This window comes from Lagenorhynchus albirostris, chromosome 14 (assembly GCF_949774975.1).
Source record: "Lagenorhynchus albirostris chromosome 14, mLagAlb1.1, whole genome shotgun sequence".
Lineage (NCBI taxonomy): Eukaryota > Metazoa > Chordata > Mammalia > Artiodactyla > Delphinidae > Lagenorhynchus > Lagenorhynchus albirostris.
Genome location: NC_083108.1, coordinates 80,612,194 through 80,634,187, shown reverse-complemented (window position 1 = coordinate 80,634,187; position 21,994 = coordinate 80,612,194). Strand labels below are relative to the sequence as shown.

The 21,994-nt window shown below is 47.2% G+C and overlaps 1 protein-coding gene and 1 pseudogene across 15 annotated transcripts in view; one reads left to right on the top strand and one right to left on the bottom strand.

Annotated features, from left to right (window-relative positions):
* Positions 1–21,994, top strand: part of KDM2B (lysine demethylase 2B) — a 123,662-nt gene that overhangs the window by 11,569 nt on the left and 90,099 nt on the right. For 14 of the 15 annotated variants that reach the window (XM_060121137.1, XM_060121126.1, XM_060121130.1 and 11 more), the window contains 2 exons: positions 15,075–15,253; positions 15,540–15,646. In XM_060121137.1, coding sequence (XP_059977120.1) covers positions 15,075–15,253; positions 15,540–15,646 — 286 coding nt within the window. Of the gene's footprint in view, positions 1–15,074; positions 15,254–15,306; positions 15,327–15,539; positions 15,647–21,994 lie in introns of those variants that run through there. The other variant, XM_060121140.1, reaches the window with a different exon arrangement.
* LOC132504388 (ferritin light chain-like) lies at positions 9,688–10,177 on the bottom strand (annotated as a pseudogene).

Sequence of the window (21,994 nt, the reverse complement as noted above, 5' to 3'; positions counted from 1 at the left end):
TCATTCTATTAGTGGGCACTTGGGTAACTGCCAGTTTAAGGTTGTATGCATAGTGCTGCTATGAACATTCTAGGCATGATTGGTGAACAAATGGATGCATTTCTGTTGGGCATATACTTAAGAGCAGAATTGCTTGGGTCAGAATTTACGTATATGTTCAGTTTTAGTAGATCCTGTCAAGTAGTTGTCCAGCGGATTGTTCTGGTTCTGATTGCACCATATCCTTACCCAGAGTTGGTGTGTTCATCATGTTCATTGTAGTCATGCCTCCATGCTGATGGGAATATAGTTCTATTTCACTGTGTTTCACTTGTCATTTTTCTAATGATTGACGAAATTGACCTCCATTTCATATGTTTATTTGCTATTTGGATATCTTCTTTTTTTTTTTTTAACGCGGGCCTCTCACTGTCGTGGCCTCTCCCATTGCGGAGCACAGGCTCTGGACGCACAGGCTCAGCAGCCATGGCTCACGGGCCCAGCCGCTCCGCGGCATGTGGGATCTTCCCGGACCGGGGCACGAACCCGTGTCCCCTGCATAGGCAGGCGGACTCTGAACCACTGCGCCACCAGGGAAGCCCCTGGATATCTTCTTTTATGAAATGTTTGATCAAGTCTTTTCTTCATTATTTTAAAGGTTGTTTCTTATTTAAAAAAATTTTTTTTATTGAAGTATAGTTGATTTACGTTGTGTTAGTTTCATGTGTACAACAAAGTGATTCAGTTATACCTGTGTGTGTGTGTGTCTGTGTATATCAGATTCTTTTCCATTATAGGCTATTATAAGATATGGAGTATAGTTCCCTGTGCTATACAGTGGGTTCTTGTTGTTTATTTTATATATAATACTGTGTATCTATTAATCCCAAATTCCTAATTTATCCCTTCCCCCACATTACCCTTTGATAAGCATAAGATTGTCTTCTATGTCTGTGAGTCTGTTTCTGTTTTGTAAATAAGTTCATTTGTATCATTTTTTTAAGATTCCATGTATAATTGATATAATATTTGTTTTTGACTTACTTCACTTACTATAATAATTTCTAGGTCCATCCATGTTGCTGCAAATGGCATTATTTCATTCTTTTTAATGGCTGAGTAATATTCCGTTGTGTGTGCGTATATATTATATATATATATTACACACACATACACACCCCCCCACACACATTTTTATCCATTCATTAGCTGATGGACCCTGAGGTTATTTCCATGTCTTGGCTATTGTAAATAGTGCTCCTGTGAACATTGGGGTATGTGTATCTTTTCTAAATAGAGCTTTCTGTCTTTTCGGGATATATGCCTAGGAGTGGGATTGCTGGATCATATGGTAACTCTATTTTTAGCGTTTGGTTTTTTTTTTTTTAAATTAATTTATTTTTTGGCTGTGTTAGGTCTTTGTTGATGCGCGTGGGCTTTCTCTAGTTGCAGCAAGCGGGGCTACTCTTCATTGCGGTGCACGGGCTTCTCATTCCAGTGACTTCTTTTGTTGCAGAGCATGGGCTCTAGAGCACGTGGGCTTCAGTAGTTGCGGCACGTGGACTCAGTAGTTGTGGCTTGTGGGCTCTAGAGCACAGGCTCAGTAGTTGTGGCGCACAGGCTTGTTGCTCCACGGCATGTGGGATCTTCCTGGACCAGGGCTCAAACCTGTGTCCCCTGCATTGGCAGGCGGATTCTTAACCACTGTGCCACCAGGGAAGTCCCTTTTTTTTTTTTTAAGATTTTTTTCTTTTTAAAAATAGATAAATAAATTGGCTGCATTGGGTCTTTGTTGAGCGCAGGCTTTCTCAATAGTTGCAGGGAGTGGGGGCTACTCTTCATTGTGGTGCGCGGGCTTCTCATTGAGGTGGCTTCTTTTGTTCTGGAGCACGGGCTATAGGTATGCAGGCTTCAGTAGCTGTGGCATATGGGCTCAGTAGTCGTGGCTCCTGGGCTCTAGAGCACAGGCTCAGTAGTTGTGGCACATGGGCTTAGTTGCTCCGCGGCATGTGCGGTCTTCCCGGACCAGGGATTGAAACCGTGTCCCCCGCATTGGCAGGTGGATTCTTAACCACTGAGCCACCAGGGAAGTCCCTATTTTTAGTATTTTAAGGAACCTCCATATTGTTCTCCACAGTGACTACACCAATTTACCTTCCTACCAATGGTGTAGGAGGGTTCCCTGTTCTGCACACCCTCTCCAGCATTTATTATTTATAGACTTTTCGATTCTGGCCATTCTTTTTTTGCAGTATGCGGGCCTCTCACTGTTGTGGCCTCTCCCGTTGCGGAGCACAGGCTCCGGACGCGCAGGCTCAGCAGCCATGGCTCACGGGCCCAGCCGCTCTGCGGCATGTGGGATCTTCTCAGACCGGGCCACAAACCCGTGCCCCCTGCATTGGCAGGCGGACTCTCAACCACTGCACCACCAGGGAAGCCCTTCTGCCCATTTTTTGATTGTTTTTTTTTGGTTTGTTTGTTTGTTTGTTTTGATATTGAGTTGTATGAATTGTTTGTATATTTTGGAAATTAAGCCCTTGCTGGTCTCATCATTTGTGAATATTTTCTCCCAGTCTGCAGGTTGTCTTTTTGTTTTGTTTATGGTAAAGATTGTCTCTTATTGTTTGTAAGGTGTATCAGTTTGCTAGGGCCAAACATAACAAAGTACCACAGAATGGATGACTTAAACAACAGAAAATTTTTTTCTCATAATTCTGGAGCTGGAAGTCCAAGATCAAGGTGTCAGCAGGGTTAAGTTTCTTTGAAGGTCTCTCTCCTTGGCTTATAGATGGCTGTCTTCTTGTGTCTTCCTATGGTGTTCCCTCTGTTTGTATCTGTGTCTAATCTCCTCTTCTTTTTTTTTTTTTCGGTATGTGGGCCTCACTGTTGTGGCCTCTCCCGCTGCGGAGCACAGGCTCCGGACGCGCAGGCTCAGCGGCCATGGCTCACAGGCCCAGCTGCTCTGCGGCATGTGGGATCTTCCCGGACCGGGGCACGAACCCGTGTCCCCTGCATAGGCAGGCGGACTCTCACCCACTGTGCCACCAGGGAAGCCCTAATCTCCTCTTCTTATGAGAACACCAGTCTTACTGGATTAGGGGCCACCCTAAAGACCTCATTTTAATTACCTCTTTAAAGACTTTATCTCCAATTACGGTTACTTACTGAGTTACTGGGGGTTAGAAGTTCAACATATAAATTTTGGGGGACACGATTCAGCCCATAACATAAAGGTTCTTTCTGTATTCTGGATGTCAGTACATATTCCAAAATCATCTCCTACTTTTCACACTCTTAAAGATGTCTTTGAACTAACAGACAGTCTTCATTTTAACATAGACCATTTAGCTCTTTCTGGTCCATTAGTTTGTTTTGTGTCTCATAAAATTAAGAAAATTTTGCATACTCTGAGATCACAAAGATATTCATATGTTTTTCTTGAAAAGCTTTGGTGTTTGAACTCTCACATGTACATATGTAGTTCATCTGGAATTGATTTTTGTGTTTGGTATGAGATAGGGGTCAAGATCCTTTCTTTTTCCTATATGGATATCCAGTTGATTAGTACCATTATTGAAGAAACACCCTCTCCCCATGGCACTGCATCAGGTGACTTCGTTGTGAATCAGGTGACTGCATCTGTGTGGGTCTGTTTGATGCTGTAATCTGTGCCCCCCACCCCCAGGATCGCTAGGAGAGTTCATGTAAAAAGACTGGGATATTTTCACATCTATGGGTTGGGAGTTGGGGGGATAGGGAGATTGGGGAAGAGATAATTCTTGCTGTCTCTGAAGGTGCTTTAAACCCTCTGAGAAAACGTATCCATAAAGTACAGTGTCCCCACTCATTGTCTGTACTTACGTCACTGAGGGTTGGGAGGGCCCATGGCTATGGGGAGACTTGCATATTATCTCTTTACTGTATTTCTGTCTAATGAGGGTACCCAAGCCAACTGATGCTTTCTTTGGCCCCTTTTCTTAAAAAATCTTCATGACAAATCACCTCATTCAGTATTCATTTATTCATCCCATTAGAATAATAATCACCTATCTTTTACTGTATGTTTACCATATGACCTCATTTTGTCCTCACCAACAATCATAAAGTAAGTGTTATGTTCTGTTTTCCAGATGGGGGATCTGAAGCTCAGAGGGAGCTGCTCACACAGCTAGTGGGCGGTGGAGACAGGATCCAAACCCAGCCCCGGGTGCTTCCAAAGCTCATGCTTTTGCTTTATGACTTCCTACTCCAATCTTAACCCTCCTCCATTCTTTTTTTTTTATAAATTATTTATTTATTTTTGGCACTGGGTCTTTGTTGCTGTGCGGGGGCTCTCTCTAGTTGTGGCAAGCGGGGGCTACTCTTCGTTGCGGTGCGCGGGCTTCTCATTGCGGTGGCTTCTCTTGTTGTGGAGCACGGGCTCTAGGCATGCGGGCTTCAGTAGTTGTGACACACGGGCTTAGTTGCTCCATGGCATGTGGGATCTTCCCGGACCAGAGCTTGAACGTGTGTCCCCTGCATTGGCAGGCGGATTCTTAACCACTGCGCCACCAGTCCATTCATTCTTCACTCACAAATTTACCAGGTGTCTGTGTTGTGTCTGGCCCTGCAGGAGGTGCTAAGACTCGTCAGACATGGGCTCTGCCCTTGACTGGTGGTATTTAGGGAGAAGACTAAATTATTACTCCTTAGAAATCAAAGGTAGCTGATTTGTCCCCAGACCTTATTTTTATTTTATTTTTTGGACCCTTTTTAAAAAAAATTTTTATTGGAGTATAGTTGATTTACAAGGTTGGGTTAATTTCAGGTGTACAGCAAAGTGAATCAATTATATGTATACATATATCCACTCTGTTTTAGATTCTTTTTCTCATATAGGCCATTACAGAGTATTGAGTAGAGTTTCCCTGTGCTATACAGTAGGTCCTTATTAGTTATCTATTTTATATAGAGTAGTGTATATATGCCAATCCCAGTCTCCCAATATATCCTTGCCCCCCCAGATATTATTTTTACTAATATTTATTTTTCATATTTATTTATTTAGGTTGCTCTGGGTCTTAGTTGCAGCAGGCAGGCTCGTTAGTTGTGGCATTCAAACTCTTAGTTGTGGCATGAATGTGGGATCTAGTTCCCTGACCAGGGATCAAACCAGGGCCCCCTGCATGGGGAGCTCAGAGTCTTAACCACTGTGCCACCAGGGAAGTTCCTAATCTTTTTTTAAAAATTGAAGTATAGTTGACTTAACAATATTGTATTAGTTTCATGTATATAGCAAAGTGATTCATATATATATATATACATTTTCCATTATAGGTTATTACAAGATATTGGATATATACATTACCAAATGTAAAATGGATGGCTAGCGGGAAGCTGCTGCATATCACAGGGAGATCAGCTCAGTGCTTTGTGACGACCTAGAGGGGTGGGATAGGGAGGGTGTGAGCGAGGCTCAAGAGGGAGGGAATATGGGGATATATGTATACTTATAGCTGATTCACTTTGTTGTACAGCAGAAACTAATACAGCATTGTAAAGCAATTACACTCCAATGAAGATTAAAAAAAATAATAAAAAAAATAAAAAAACACAAAAAGCAAGATATTGGATATATTTCCCTTTGTTATACAGTAAATCCTTTTTGCTTACTATTTTATGTATAGTAGTTTATATCTGTTAATCCCATACTCCTAATTTATCCCTCCCTCCTTCCTAGACCTTTTAAAGTTGGTTTAAAATCATAGACTTCAAAAAATTTTAGGGAATTCCCTGGAGGTCCAGTGGTTAGGACTCTGCACTTTCACTGCCGAGGCTGCAGGTTCGATCCCTGGTTGGGGAACTAAGATCCCGCAAGCCGTGTGGTGCTGCCAAAAAAAAAAAAATAATAATAATAAAAAAATTTAAACTCTGGAAGAGTTTTTAGAACTCTCCTAGTCTCGCTTTCCCATTTCACAGGTGAGAAAAACTGAGGCCTGGAGAGAAGTTACTTGTAAGTTGCCCAGACAGTAGATGGCACATCAGATTCAAACATAGGTTTGAATGTCAGCAGTTGGGAAGTGAAGCTTGTAACAGAATGCAAGAGGAAATGTAGACTTGGGTGGGGTTAAAGATGAGTTCAGTTCTAGACACTTTGAATTTGAGCTCAGCAGTGATGTTCAGTTCGGACAGATAAGTGGGGGAGGCATCCACCTGACAGGACAGATAGAAATGCTAGGAGGGGAAGGTACATGAGGTCAGGAGAGCTGAGAATCCCAAGGGAGGAGGGTTTCAGAGGGGTTCAGTTATGTTCTCAGGTATGTATTCTCTCTAAGAGAAAACCCGCCTCATTGATTTGTTCTGTTTCCCTTTTCCTAGAAATCTAGTGCTCTATAATCAAAATCTTGATTTTGATTGTGCTAGGGGCCTAGGGAAACTGTATTTGCTTCTGTCCATTATTTGCCTAATAGGAATCACTCCCCTGTGGGGTAGCTCCTCAGAGTGTAAATAATAGTGTTAACTACTGTTTACTAAGATCTTGTTATAAGCTGAGAATCTTTCCTATATTTTTTTGTCCAATCACATAAAACCCTATTTATCACTAGCCCCATTTAAAAAAAATAAATTTATTTATTTATTTACTTTTGGCCACGTTGAGTCTTCGTTGCTGCTCACGGGCTTTTCTCTAGTTGCGGCGAGCAGGGGCTATTCTTCGTTACAGCTGAGGGCTTCTCGTCGCGGTGGCTTCTCTTGCTGCGGAGTGCGGGCTCTAGGCACGTGGGCTTCAGTAGTTGTGGCGCATGGGCTTAGCTGCTCTGCGGCATGTGGGATCTTCCCGGACCAGGGATCAAACCCGTGCCCCCTGCATTAGGCAGGTGGATTCTTAACCACTGTGCCACCAGGGAAGTCCTTGTCTTGGGGATAATTTTAAAAGTTGAGGGTGTCAGAAGATATTAGTGCTTAGGGAAAGCCTGCGGCCCTTTGCAAGCATCCTCTTATTTCACAAAGAGGAAACTGAGGCCTAGATCTGGGAAGCGATTTGTCTCAAGTTGTGCAGTGACTCAGCCCTGTGTCCTCTCTTTCCTGTACCCTTGCACGTTTAATTTGGGACAGCGTTTTCACTAGGATCCCCACTTTTAAGTTTACAAAGTGCTTCCAATAATCGTGTGAAGCCACTAGGGCGGGTCCTATTATCCCCACTTTGCAGGTGAGGAAACTGAGGCCCAGAGCGGTTCAGGGATGTACCTAAGGCCTCACTCCACTGAAGTAGTGGAGCAGTATTTGAACCATGGCCAGTGCTCTTGATAATAAACTCTGGCTCTATGAGGTGGTTGAGGAGATATTCCCAAGGAGCAGAAAAAAACCAGTCCAGAAGCTTGCAGATGATAGAGAACGTTCCAGAACTATGACGTGGGACACTTGTGTGCAGTCTCTGAAGAGCGGGCTCAGTGGGGGTTTGGGGTCAGTGCCCGTGCATACTTTATGTTGGCCTTCAAGGTGACTTTCCACAGCCTCCTTCCGGCTCTGAGCCCGTGGCTCTTGGAACTGACTGATGGAGCCTTCAAAGCAAGGGCCATGGGGCCACGGATTAATTTCTGCAGCTGGAATTTGTTGGATGTGTGTGTAGCTTGTGAGCTCAGAGAACCAATGAGGAGGGGAGGGGCTGCTGCTGAGCAGGTGGCCTACTTAGGAACTCCAGGCACCGCTCTGACGTGGAAAATTTCTCCTGTAACCCCTTGACTTCAGGAGCCTGAGTTTCAGCGCTGTGGATCCCTTGCAGGCTCCAAAAGGCACCTTGTCCCTGTCACCTGCCGTAGGGGTGGCTGCTCCCCAGGACTTGGAGTACCACATTCCATTCTTAGCACCCATCTGTCCCTTCTGTCCCTTTGGGCCACTTGCCTCCCGCTCGGAGACCCAGCGCTTATGCCCAGCTCCCCTTTGCCACCAGTGGCAGACCAGACTGGAACCTGAGAAGATGGAGGCCCGGCGCTTAATCTCCCAGCTCAGCCTGGAAGGGACTGGCAGGCCTCAAGCGTCCCCAGTGACCCCTTGGGCGAGCGTCTCCATCTCTTCCCTCTTCCTTCCTTCTCCTCTGCCCAGTTCATATTTAAGGGATATGATCTGAGTGTTTAAGAACTAGACTACACAACATTGTAAAGCAACTATATGCCAATAAAAAGTACCTAGAAGAAAAACTAGGCTAAAAATCAGTGTGTTGGCCCTGGAAGAGGACCTAAAAATGACCTAACCCAGTGGTTTTCAAAGGGAAATCTCAGGAATCCAGTTCTGAATTCCTACCCCCTTCCCACTTCAGCCTGAGCTGCTTGTTTTTATTTATGTATTTGGCTCTCATCAAAGCTTCTGTTTGAAGGAAGAGATCTGCGGCAATGAAAAAAAAAATTATAAAGGCCGACTTCTTCCTGCCTTTTCATGTGAGGCAGCTGAGGCCTAGAGCAGGGGCAGTCAGGGTTGCTGGGACTAGGGCTCAGTCCAGGGCTCTTGGCGCTGTCCCAGGGCCCTTGAGGCTCCCACTGCTCATTCTGGGGTCTCCTGTGAGCCATCACTGATGGAGAAACAAGCCAGGCACCTGTGCCTCCAGCCTGGCTCTTCAAGTGAGCATAACAAGCCTGGTTGGGGCTGTGGCTTCAGAGCTGAAATTGGTCTCTCTGAGAAGTCAACATATGGGGGAGAAAGAGCTCCCTTTCACTTTCTGTCTGATAGGGACCCTCTTCACTTTGTTTTTTGTTTTGTTTTTCTTGCGGTACGTGGGCCTCCCATTGCTGTGGCCTCTCCCGCTGCGGAACACAGGCTCCGGACGCGCAGGCCATGGCTCACGGGCCCAGCCGCTCCGCGGTATGTGGGATCTTCCTGGACCGGGGCACGAACCCGCGTCCCCTGCATCGGCAGGCAGACTCTCAACCACTGCGCCACCAGGGAAGCCCCCCTCTTCACTTTGTATTCAGAGCCACATGGATATTTCCATACCTGCTTAGTAGCTGGTGGGTAAATGTGTTGCAGACCCTACCATGTGCCAGACATGGTGTTAGCCTCTCTTACATTGAAGGGCCCGTTTTACAAATAAAGACCGTCCAAGTCTAGAAAGGGTAAGTGAGTCCCTGAAGCCATAGAGCTAGTAACAGCTGGAATTTATAAAAATACTTCTGATTGGAGAGAATTTTGAAAAGTAACAAGAGTAGACAGACGGGGTGGAGTGGTGGTGGTGGGATGAATTGGGAGATTGGGATTGACATGTATACACTCATATGTATAAAGTAGATAACTAAGAGAAAAAAATTCTATTAGATCACAAAATCTAAAAAAAAAAGAATAGACAAAGTATAATGAACTTCTGTATACCCATCATTCAGCCCCAATACCCATGAATCTGTGGTCTTGCCCTTTCCGTCCCCCCATCCACTTCCTCTTTTTGTGCAATATTTGAAGCATATTGAGACATCATGCCATTTCATCCCCAAAGTTTTCAGTATATAGTTCTAAATGTATATAGTATAGTTGATTTACAAGAGCAGGGGTTTTTAAAAACGTAATCACAATAGCATTATCATACCTAGCCTTTTTTTTTTTTTTTCCTCAAAAAGCTTCATTGTTCCCATTTGGTCCAAGGCTTGGGAGAGGGCTCCAAGGTGGTTAGAAAGCTGCCCAGTGGCTGCATTGAGAGGCTTCAGGCAGAAGCCCTGACACCAGAGGGTCTCTTCAAAGGCTGCTTCAGAGCCTCCTAGTCCTGCTTGAGGGTGAGTGTGTCAAAGAGATCCTGGCCCAGCCCAGCCTGGGGACCAGCCAGCCTGCGGAGGTCAGTCAGGTGGTCACCCATCTTCCTGGTGAGTTTCACCTCCTCACTTAGGGAGTGACTCCAGGGAGTCACAGAGGTGGGGAGCTGCATGGCCAGAACCCAGGGCATACAAATCCAGAAGGGCCTGGTTCAGGTTCTCCATGAGAATGGTGGCTTCCGTAGCGTCCTGGGTTTTACCCCACTCATCTTGGGGTGGCTTCTGCACGCTGGTTTTGCGTTTTCAAGAGGTGCTTGGTGCCCTCGTGCTTTTCCTCTGCCAATTCATGGAAAAAGTGGCCCACGCCCTCCAGAGTCACCCCCTGGCACATCGTCACCGTTGAAATAGAAGCCCAGAGAGAGGTAGGTGTAGGAGGCCTCAGATGCATATTTACCAGGCGGTTGATGGCAGCCTCCACTGCGGTGGAACATTTCTGACGCATCTGGGAGCTCACAGTTGATCAGTAATAAGGAGCTAAGCGCAAAAAATGATGTTGGCTGGTCCTGGAGGCCCCTGATGCCTGAGTGGTTCGTTCTGAAGGTTACCACTGGAAAAATGGCTGGAGGGTGGTTGGAGGCTGGGGGAAGGGGCGTCCCTGGGTCTTTTCCTTCCAAACATTGTTGAAGCAAGAGACGGATGCTCAGGACCATGGAGTGCCCTCTCACACCCAGTCTTTTAAAAACTAGGAACCTTTAAGGAATTTAAAAAATTCCTTAAAATGAGTAAATATCCATGTACATTGTTCAAATTTCCAGTTGTTTCATATATAGCATAAATGTTACTTTCTTTTTAAAAAATATTTATTTATTTATTTAGGCTGCACCAGGTTTTTAGTTGTGGCATGCGGACTTCTTAGTTGCATGCGGTCTAGTTCCCTGACCAGGGATCCAGCCTGGGCCCCCTGCATTGGGAGTGCGGAGTCTTACTCACTGGACCACCAGGGAAGTCCCTACTTTGTTTTTAAAGTGGTCTTTATTTATTTATGGCTGCATTGGGTCTTCGTTGCTGCGCGCGGGCTTTTTCAGTTGCGGTGCGCGTGGGCTACTCTTGGTTGCGGTGCACGGGCTTCTCACTGCGGTGGCTTCTCTTGTTGCGGAGCACGGGCTCTAGGCGCGGGGGCTTCAGTAGTTGTGGCTCATGGGCTCTAGAGCGCAGGCTCAGTAGTTGTGGCGCACGGGCTTAGTTGCTCCGCGGCATGTGGGATCTTCCTGGACCAGGGATCCAACCCCTGTCCCCTGCATTGGCAGGTGGATTCTTAACCACTCTGCCTCCAGGGATATCCCCCTACTTTTTTTTTTTTTTAACAGTTGTATGAGTCAGAGTGTAAATAAGGGTCTTGCATTGTGATTGGTTGAGGTGCCTTTTCAGTCTCTTATTAATAATCTCTGGGCTCTCCCTCTATCTCCCATTGGATTGTTTGACCTGTAGAATTTTTCATTGCCTGGATTTTGCCTTGGAGTAGCTTAACATGCTCTTCCATTCTCTGTCGTTTCTGTAAATTGGTAGTTGTATATAGATGCTTGATCAGATTCACAGTCTGTCTCTCTCACTCATTCATTCATTAGTTCATTCATTTTATTCTGACTGCCTCATAGATCCATCAGGAGGCACATGTTAGGTTCTCTCTCTCTCTCTCTCTCTCTCTCTCTCTCTCTCTCTGTTGTTAGCAGTCATTGATGTCTATCTCCATTATTTTATCAGGGGCTGCAAAGTGGTGATGGTCTAATTAATTCTGTCATTCCTCCCCCCGCCCACCCCCATTTTTTTTGGGGGGGCCGTGCCACGCTGCATGCAGGAATCTTAGTTCCCCAGTCAGGGATCTGATTGAACTTGTGCTTCCTGCAGTGGAAGCACAGAGTAATCTTTTTTTTAAAAATATTTATTTATTTATTTATTTGGCTACTCCGGGTCTTAATTGCGGCACGCGGGATATTTAGTTGCGGCATGCAGGCTCTTAGTTGCCGCATGCAGGATCTAGTTCCCTGACTAGGGATCGAACCTGGGGCCCCTGTATTGGGAACGTGGAATCTTAACCACTGGACCGCCAGGGAAGTCCCTCCTTTGCCATTTATTGGCTGGAATATATTTATGGAGAGAAACTTTTCCTCAACTGCTGTTCGCTTCAGAGCTGGCCTTTATCTCAGATTCGTCAGACTCCTAAGCCAATGGTCACTTCAATCCATATTGTTCTGCTTCCCTAGGAAGTGTGCTAATGTTCCTGCATTTCTCATCCTCACCTGTGGGCTGGAACCCAGTGGGGTTGAATCGGGTTACTGGTGCACTTGCGTTTCCCTGGAGGTTTATGGAGCCCAGGCACCCAGAAGAACCGACTTCCCTTCCTCCTCCCTCTATTCCCACTCCAACTCCTCCCACCAGCTGAGGCTTCCAGGACACCTGGGGAGCCGGATGGAGCTCCCTGCACACCGAGGAAGCTATTCTTAGAAGCACTCCAGATACAGCCCCTCGGCCTCTCCCACCCCCAGGCCTCTCCCCTCCTGTCCCGCTCAGCCCCAGCTGCTCCTCACGGCTCTAACCACTCCAAGTCCTGACTTCCCTTTTTGGCTGAGGGTGGGGCAGGCCGAGGTGGGTCAACTGGGGACCTGCACCTGGCTAGGAGCAGAGTGGGGCGAGGGTGCACAGGGAGCTCTGGGGATTGTGTCGGGGAGAGGTGGTCTGGAAACCTTGTTAGTGCTCAAAAAAGTAAAAAACAGGCCTTTTCTACCCACATCCTTCTTCTGTTCAGGAGAAGAATTGCGTTAAAAAAAAATTTATTGAGGTGAAATTTACATAACATAAAATTAATCATTTTCCCGTTTTCTTTTTTTAAAAAAAATATTTATTTATTTTGGCTGCGCCAGGTCTTAGTTGCAGCATGTGGGATCTTCGTTGCGGCCTGCGGGATCTTTAGATGTGGGCATGTGGGATCTTTTAGTTGCGGCATGCAGACTCTTGGTTGCAGCACGTGGGATCTTTTAGTTGCAGCATGCAGACTCTTAGTTGCGGCATGCAGGATCTAGTTCCCTGATCAAACCCGGGCCCCCTGCGTTGGGAGCGCAGAGTCTTACCCACTGGACCACCAAGGAAGTCCCAAAATTAATCATTTTAAAATGTACAGTTCAGTGGTATTTAATACATTCACAGTGTTATGCAACCATACCGTCTGCTGGTTCTAAAACATTTTCAACACCCCGAAAGGAGATTCACACCCCTTAGCAGTCACTCCCATTCCCTCACTCCCAGCCCCTGGCAACCACTCACTTACTTTCTGTCTCTGTGGATTTGCCTATTCTGGACATTTCATGTGAATGACATCATGCAACATGTGACCATTTGTGTCTGGCTTCTTTCCCTTAGCATCATGTTTTTGAGGTTTATCCATGTGGTAGCATGTATTGCTACGACAGATCTTCCTCGACTTATGATGGGATTATATCCCCATAAACCCATTGTAAATTGTAAGTTGAAAATGCACGTAATACACCTAAGCTACCAAACTTCATAGCCTCACCTCGCCTACCCTAAATGTACACTTACATTAGCCTACGGTTGGACAAAATGATCTAACACAAAGCCTATTTTATAATAAAGTGTTGAAAAGCTCATGCAATGTATTGAATACTGTACTGAAAATTAAAAAACAAAATGGCTGTAAGTGTTTCGGTTGTTTGTGATTGTGGTTGACTGGGAGCTGTGGCTCCTTGCAGCTGCCCAGCATCACAAGAGAAGATCATATCACTAGCCCGGGAAAAGATCGAAATTCAGTATTCCAAGTACAGTCCTATTGCATGTGTATCGTTTTTGCACCATCTTAAAGTCAGAAAACCTAGGTTGAACCATGGTAAGTCGGGGGCCATCTGTACTCTCCTTTTTATGGCTGAATATATTTTTTATTAGGTATGTTTTAAGTGGATAGGAGACTTTTGAAAGAAAAAAATATTTTTTAGAAAAACCAACTTTGTTGGTCATTTAGTGCCTAGTGTTTTTGTTTAATAACAGCTTTACTGAGTTATAATCCACATACCATACAATTCACCCATTTAAAGTGTACAATTCAATGGTTTTTCATTTGTTCACAGAGTTTGTGCAGTCATTGCCACAGTCAATTTTAGAACATTTTCATCGCCCCTCATAACCCGCCCCCCATCCCCCCCATTAGCCATCCTGATTATGTTTTAGGATGGTAAGTGGTCAGTCCTTTTGGACTGACTGGCAGAGATTTAACTGGCTCTGATTTCCCACCACGTCACTTTCTCCACCTGTAATTATAAATGAAATTGGCCAGTTAGGTAACACTTCCTACTTGCAGGCACTTCTCAAGAATGTTTCATGTACATTATCTCATTTAAGTCACAGGACAACCCCATAGGTTGGCTGCCATTTTTGTCCCATGTTACAGATGGGGGAAACTGAGAGATGCTAAGAGGTCTGAGGTCCAGCTGGGGTTCAAACCCACAAAGTCTTAGCCTAACCACTGTATTGTACTGATGGGGCAGCTGAGCTCCAGGCCTTTAATGCCGACTTGCACCAGCCTCTAGGGCTGTGATTCCCATCACCTACCTGCTCAGCAAATCCCCTTCCTCAGGGGGCTTTGCAGATGGAACCCTGAGCAAGGTGAGGGAGGAGAGACAGGAGGAGAGGCAGGGGAGGTGGAAGGCTGGAGGCCAGCCAGAAAGCGGAGGGAGCTTGGGGGCCTGTTCTCTTCCCCTCCCCCACTCTAACATAGCAGGTTCTCTGACAGGTGGGCTTTCCAGAACAGCTGAGCAGAGCCCACCTGTTCCAGGAGCCCTGGTAAGGAAGGAGCCGGCCCTGCCCAGAGCATGACCAGAATTTCCAGCAAAGTTCAGGGATGCCCCCTGGTGGATTTGCACTCCTGACTCAAAAACAAAGCGGTTCTCCAAGGCTTCCCTGAATCTGTGGGGCGACGAGCCAGCCACTGAAGGCGGGGATCATTTTTCAACCTTAGCCTGTGATCAAGATTCAGTATTGCAGAGGGCAGAGGTGGGGGTCGGGGGTTAAGAATTAAGAACCTGGGTTCTAGCATAAGATGGAATTGGCTTCAAATCCCAGCTCTGCAGCTCGGTAACTGAGCATTTTGGGGCAAGTTAGTTGTGGTGGAGGGAAGCAGATGGACTGGGGAGGGATTCGTTTTAAGATTGGAGAGTGACTTGGTGAGGAAAACTGATAGGACCAGGTAACTGAGCAGACAGGGCGTAGGGTGAGGCATATGGGGGATGCTAGGGCGGGGCAGGTTTAGTTTTACGGGGCCTCCCAAGTAGGATCTGCACCCCCAGCTGGCTGGAGCCACCAGCCTGTGGATTCTGCCCCCAGGTAGCCGGCGGCTGGTGGATGTGATGGACGTGAACACCCAGAAAGGCACGGAGATGAGCATGTCCCAGTTTGTGCGGTACTATGAGACACCCGAGGCCCAGCGGGACAAGCTGTACAATGTCATCAGCCTTGAGTTCAGCCACACCAAGCTGGAGCACTTGGTCAAGCGTCCCACCGTGGTAGGCGCCCCCCCACCCCCGCCCCGGCTGCAGTCCCCTCCCCGGCCAGCACTTGGTCAAGCGTCCCACCGTGGTAGGCGGCCCCCCCCACTCGGCTGCGGTCCCCTCCCCGGCCACCATCCGCCTCCTCGTCTTGCGCGAGCGAGCCAGCCTGCCAGCCTGCGCTGGCCCAGGGGGAGGGCGGGAGGCGTTTGGAAGCGGGAGGAGGGTTGAGGTGTGGTGATGGGGTCCAGCTTAAGGGCACTCGGAGCCAGGAAGCGCTGACGGTGGCCTGGCTGGATTTCAGGTAGACCTGGTGGACTGGGTGGATAACATGTGGCCCCAGCACTTGAAGGAGAAGCAGACGGAAGCCACGAATGCCATTGCAGAGATGAAGTACCCGAAAGTGAAGAAGTAAGACTGCCTGGCTGGTGGCGGGACCTGGGAGGGGGTGGCTTTCAGCCTTGTGGGGGGCGGGGGCTGGAAGTGAGCCTGGGCTGAGACCACGGCCCTGCGGGGTCACTGCTGGGATGTGAGGGCTGGGGGTCCTTGGTGTGGGCAGGTTGGCATCTTGCTTCCCTGGAATGCAGGGGCTCTGCATTCTGCTCCGGGTCTGGATTCTCCATCCAGATAGTTCTTTGGCCTCCCTGCCAGCTCTCCCTGGGGGGATGTGATCTGAAGAGGAGGAAGAGTAATGGGAACCATGTCTGTGTGCATCTGTGTGTGCGTGTGTGTGTGTGTGCACGTGCGTGTGTGTATGTGTACTTGTCAAACATTCGTTTTCTCCCTGCAAGTGACAGCGTGTCCTGGGAGTGGATTTTTAGGGGTCCGCCACGGACCCTTTACTTTTGACAAGGGCTGGGTAGGGGTCTGGTATTTTTTGCTTCCCGCTGTTGAGACCTGGGACCTCTGATTGAGAAGAACCTTTCCTGATAAAAGCCAGGGGCCACTTCCTCACCAGACATTGCTTAGAGAGACAGTGCGCTCTAAGCGGGAGGTTGGTGGTGGGCTGGGAAGGTGGCCACATCTACTTGCAGGGACATCACTACATGTGGTGTGACCAGCAAGTCCTGAGACTGATTATTTAACATGGGCAGAGATAGCTACGAGCACCTTCCATGTTCTAGGACTTGCGTGGCGGACCCTTGGGATGAGAAAGTCACCTTGGGGCCCGTACCATCTCAGGCCCTCTGTGTTTCCATCTTCAAAATGAGAAGGAGATGCTGGTGGTCCAGGCAGAACTATTGCTTTGGGCTTCCTAGAAGAGTTGGCTCTGGTGACTCCAAATCCATTAGTACCTCTCTGCTTAGCCCCACTGCCACGAGTGACCCCAGGAGCTTAAAGGCTGTGAACTGTTCATTCACTCAGCCCTTCATTCAGTGCATATTGAATGCAAACTCTGTGCCAGGCTTTGTAAGGGAGGCCAGCATGCTGGCCCTGGGCTTCTCAAGGTTTTGCTTTCAAGCTCTCTCTCTCTTTAATTACCTCTCAGACATTTTTTTCTACCCTCAAAGCTGAAGCTCCTTACACCCCTTGGATCTGGGCTGCCTCAAAGGGAAAGATTGGGCTCAAGGAGGGGTTGGTAGGAGGGTTTTCAATTCTGTTTTGTTCCGATCCGATCACATCAAAACTTACGGAGCCCTTGGAACAGGGAAGTAAAAGATGAACAGGACTAAAAGCCCCTACCTTCTGGAGAATGTGCCATTAACATGAGGGTAAGGTGCAGCTCTCATCCTAGGCAGAGGGAAACAGGTTCCCAGAAGGCAAATGGGGAGAGAAGGAATCCTTTTGGGCTGCTGGCATCAGGAAATCATCTTGGAGAGGATATTGACCTGGGCTTTAAAGGACAGAGGAGATGGGACGGGAGTTGGGGAGGGATGGCAGTAGGCAAGTGCCAAGGTCCTCGATGGAATCACGGAGGCAGAGCTTGAGGAAAGAGTGTGAGATTCAGATTAGTGAGAGGCAGATCCTGACCCTCGTTGATTGCGTGATTGATTGATTCAGCCTATAAACTGAACATCTGATTGGTGTTGGGCACCGGGAATAGAGCAGGGAGAAAACCAGATGAGCTCCCTGCCCTCATGGAGCTTACAGTCTATTCAGGAGACATGTTAATCCAACAGTCAGAGAAACAAATGGAAATTTGCAGCTGTGATGAGGCCACAAGGCAGAGACCCTTGGTGCTATGGGAGCATGTACCAGGGGATTCACTGGGTTAGGGAGGGCAGGGCAGGCCACCCTGAGCTGCAGTCTAAAGGGGAGAAGAGTTACTTAAGTGAAGAGGCCTGGGAAGAGCTTTTCTGGCTGTGTGCAGAGAGCCTGGAATGGTGGGGAGGGCTGGGGACAGGACGGGGCTGAAGGACTTGCCAAAGAAAGGCCAGTGGGGCTGGAGCAGATCAAGGGAAGGTCAATGGTGCAGGATGCGGGGTGGGTCAGGCTGACAGGGCCTGACAATGTCATAGTGAGGGGTCTGTATTTCTCCTAAGAGCAGTCGGAAACCTCTGAGATTTTAAGCAGAGAGGTATGTGTTCAGATTTGTATTCTGCAAATTCTGCAGCTGCCGTGTGGATTGAAGGAGGTGGGGGCAGACTGGTATGAGGAACCACTGCATCATCTAGATGAGGGTTAGAGGAGAGCACAGGACAAACAGGGCATGTATTTAGGAAGGTAAAATAGACAGCCTTGGGTGACAGATTTCAATTAATATCTACTTTGTCTCTCTGAGATATTCAGTATTCTACACTTTATTGAAAGATTCCTTTAAATAGTAAGTTCTGTTAATACGTTGAGAATTCTATCTAATTACCAGAAAAAGGCTCACACACAATTTTCTAGAACCACATGTCTTGGACATATTGGTTGGACTATGTGGCAAATAGATTTACAAACCCTGTCAGTGGCCGTGGGAACTTGTTATAGGATTTGAACCTTGTTAGGAAGGAAATTGTCACCTTGGAAGTGGTCCACTTTGTTCGGCTGAAAAGAATGCTGATTTCAGTTAATAAGCAAGGTAAAAATCCCATGATGATGAAATCCTCTGGGATCATAGAATGGTTCTTTGGAATTTAATTAAAATGACACTTTCTAGAAATCACAGAGCCTCCATGCTGGAGGTGCCTGGAGAGTGGAGACAGCTGAAGGGCCACCTGAACTGAAGGTTTGCAGGGGGGACGAGAGGAGGGTTACAAACCCATGACTGACTTCTCCCTGGTTCCAGGATTTATGTCGTTTGATCATGGTGAGGGGGTTAGGAATTTTAATGGGTTTTGGTTCAGTTATTTAAGACAAGGGGTGGAGACAGTTGTCGAAGGGGTAGTTGCAACTTTGTGGGAGACAAAGATTTCTAAAGAGTATAGTAGTGTGGGAATTCCCGGGCTGTCCAGTGGTTAGGGCTTGGTGCTTTCACTACTGTGGCCCAGGTTCGATCCCTGGCTGGGGAACTGAGATCCCACAAGCCACATGGCGTGGCCGAAAAAAAAACAAAAAACAAGAAAAAGAAAAAGAGTATACTAGTGTATTAGTTACCTCTTGCTGCATTTACTTTGTATTTTGTGCAAGACACTCTTCTAAGTCGTTGGTAGAATACAGTGAATAAACAAAGTCCCTCTTCTCATGGAGCTTGTATTCTGGCTGGGAGAAGAGACAGGCCAGCAAACAAGTGAATAATATAATTTAGGAGGTGATAAGTGTCATGAAGAAGCAGGATAAAGGGAAAAGATGATGACAGGGTAGGCTGAATATCAGCTGTGCCAATGCATTTCTGCCACGGCCTCCCCCCCACCCCGCCCCTAATTGCTGCCCCACAGAAATGTTTTGGCTGTACAGAATTATTTGTCTTGGAAAATTCCATAATCGGACAAACAGTGACAATGATTTGGAAGTACCCCTGTATTAGTTGTTTACTGCTGCATAACAGATTACCCTAAAACTTCACAACTTAAAAAAATTTATGTCTTAGCATCAGCTCACAGCTTCTGTAGGGCAGGAATCTGGGTGTGGCTTAGCTGGGTGATTCTGGCTCAGAGTCCTGAATGAGCTTGTGTCAAAACTTAGACCTGGGGAGTTCCCTGGCTGTCCAGTGGTTAAGACTGTGCTTTCACTGCCGAGGGCCCAGGTTCAATCCCTGGTGGGGAAACTAAGATCTCACAAGCTGTGCGGCACGACAAAACAAAACAAAACCCAAAACTTAGGCCTGGGCCTCAGTTCTTCACTATGTAGGCCTCTTCATAGGGCTGCTTGAGTGTCCTCATGACATGGCAGCTTCCTGCCCTCCGCCAGAAATGGTTTGAGAGAGAGCAAGGAGGAAGCCACAGTGCCTTTTATAACCTAATTGTGGAAGTCACATACTGTTTACTTCTGCCATATTATAGTAGTTAAAAGCAAGTCACGAAGTCTAGCCCACACTCAAGGGAGGGAAATTTGGCCCTGTCTCTGGAAGGGGTGGGGAGCTCTCAAAGACTTTGCGGACAGGTTTTAAAACCTCTGCAATCTCCTGGGTCTATGACATGGGCACACCTTTTTCACTTAGGACCGTTGGGTATTTTAACACATTCCAGAAAGAAATTAGTGAGTCTTTTCTGTTCTCACCTGCTCCTGTAGCCCACTGGGCTTGCAGAAATGAGGTTTGCTGGTGTATTAGAGATATACAGTGGACCGAAAGAGCTCAAAAGCCCAGCCAAAAGGGGATCCTGTGTAAAGCCTACATTTGGCCCCCCAAAATTGAAAATTGACTGCATTTTCTTCCCATGTGCTTTCTGGGGGTACGCAGCTGAAACAGAATGAAGACAGGCACTGGGATGACCAAGTTTCGGGGCTGCCTCTGTCACTCCCTGAGCTATGGCAAAGCTTTTATCTCCTCTTAGAGACTCAGTTTTCCCTCCACAAAGCGGTGATCCTGTCATCCCTGCCCTGCCTCCCTCCATGATGTGGGGAAGATGGAGCCTGCAGTGGATGTGAAATGTGGTTGGGATAAGATGTTTGTCTACGTGGCCTCCTGTAGACACACAGGGGCTGCAGCTGCCATTGGAATCCTGGCATCCTCTGCTTTTTAATCTACCTTCCCTCGCATTTGCATAGGGCATCTCTACAGCCGATATTTAATATTTACCGGCTCACTCTCATCAACCGCGTTTGCTGGCATCATAAATGATCGTCCCTGTGTAATGTATCACATAGAGAAACTGACCTAGAGAGGCTGCTGATGTCACATGTGGGCCACGCCCCGGACCCTGGTCTCTGGATTCCTGGCTTTTCCCTTCTACCTCGAAAAGAAGAACAAAGAGAGCCAGCCTTTCCTGTGGTGCCATGTATGGCCCCAGGTGCTGTGTTAGACACTTAGCACCCAGATCTCAATGATACTGGAAGCAGGTTACTATCTCCATTTAACAGACAAGGAAGCTGGAAATCATAGTGGTTCAATGCAGTAATGGATAGAGCAGCTGAGTGTAAGACAGTGGGGGCTGGTGTGGCTCTGGATAACTGGAGAGGCAGCCTTTAAAAAACATTTTTTTTTTTTAAACGAGTGCTGGCCAGACCAAGCATATCTAGGGCAGCTGAGTGTAAGACAGTAGGGCCTGGTTTGGTCTGTAAGGGCCACCAGTTAGAGGGCCCTGACTAGTTTTAACAAATGAGATGCTGAGATCCAGAGGGGGGAAGGATTTGGTCCCGTGTCGCATAGCTGGTTAGAATAATTATAGGGCTGTTGCTGGGTACTGCACTTACACAGATGAATCTGGTGTGGTCCCTACTCACAAGGATCTGGGCATTTGTGACTTAAAAAGTAATATGGGGGAGTTCCCTGGTGGTCTAGTGGTTAGGATTCGGTGCTTTCACTGCGGAGGCCCGGGGAACCAATCCCTGGTCGGGGAACCATCCTGCCTGCTGCGTGGTGCAGCCAAAATACAAAATAAAAAAAAAGAGAAAAGTAATATGTCTCCCATGTGGACAGCCTGATCCTGTTGTCAGGGCTTCTCCTCTCTGAGTTCATTTAATTCAATGACTGGTGCTCAAATCCAAGGTCGGGGATTGTCTTTGTCATTACTATCTTTTCTTTTAAATAGGCAAAGCATACATAAGGTAAAAAATTCAACCAATTCCAGGGAGTTTACAGTTTAACCTCACAGCAGGCCATCAGGGAGGTACTAATGGGTGAGCCATCCAGTAAATGACACAAGGAAGCAACACCCTGGGCCAGGGCGTTGACCACCTTTAAATGGCTTAATGTTCAGTTCCCTAAAATGGGGATTATTAGGTTGTTTTAAGGATAAAATGGTATCATGCATGTAAGCAGCTATTATTATGAGCACTTGATAATTGGAACCTATTAATTAATAATGCTGGGTAGCCCAGGGAATGGGATTTGGCCAAAGAATCGAGAAGTTTGATTTCTGCCCCTGCAGACACCATACCACCATCTCCTGGCCCCCCTTGTGGTTTATGGGGGAAGGGTGGGATGGGAAGAGGGCTGTGGTCCTGATGAGCGTGCCCTGGAGGGGGGACTTCTGATGTGAGCTGGACTGACTTCTTCAGTTAGTGGTTGAGGTTTGGCTGTAACCTGCACACTCTGCTTCTTGAGATCTTGGGATTTACCAGGGACACCTGGGGAGAAGGGCTGAGAAACTCTGAGACGGGCTGCTTGGGTAAGCACCCCACTACGAGGGTAGTGATCAGGGTGAGTCACCACCTCTGAGCCTGTCTTGCTTTCTCATCTGTAAAATGGGTACAGTCCCGCAAATGACCTTACAGGGCTGTTGTGAAGATTGG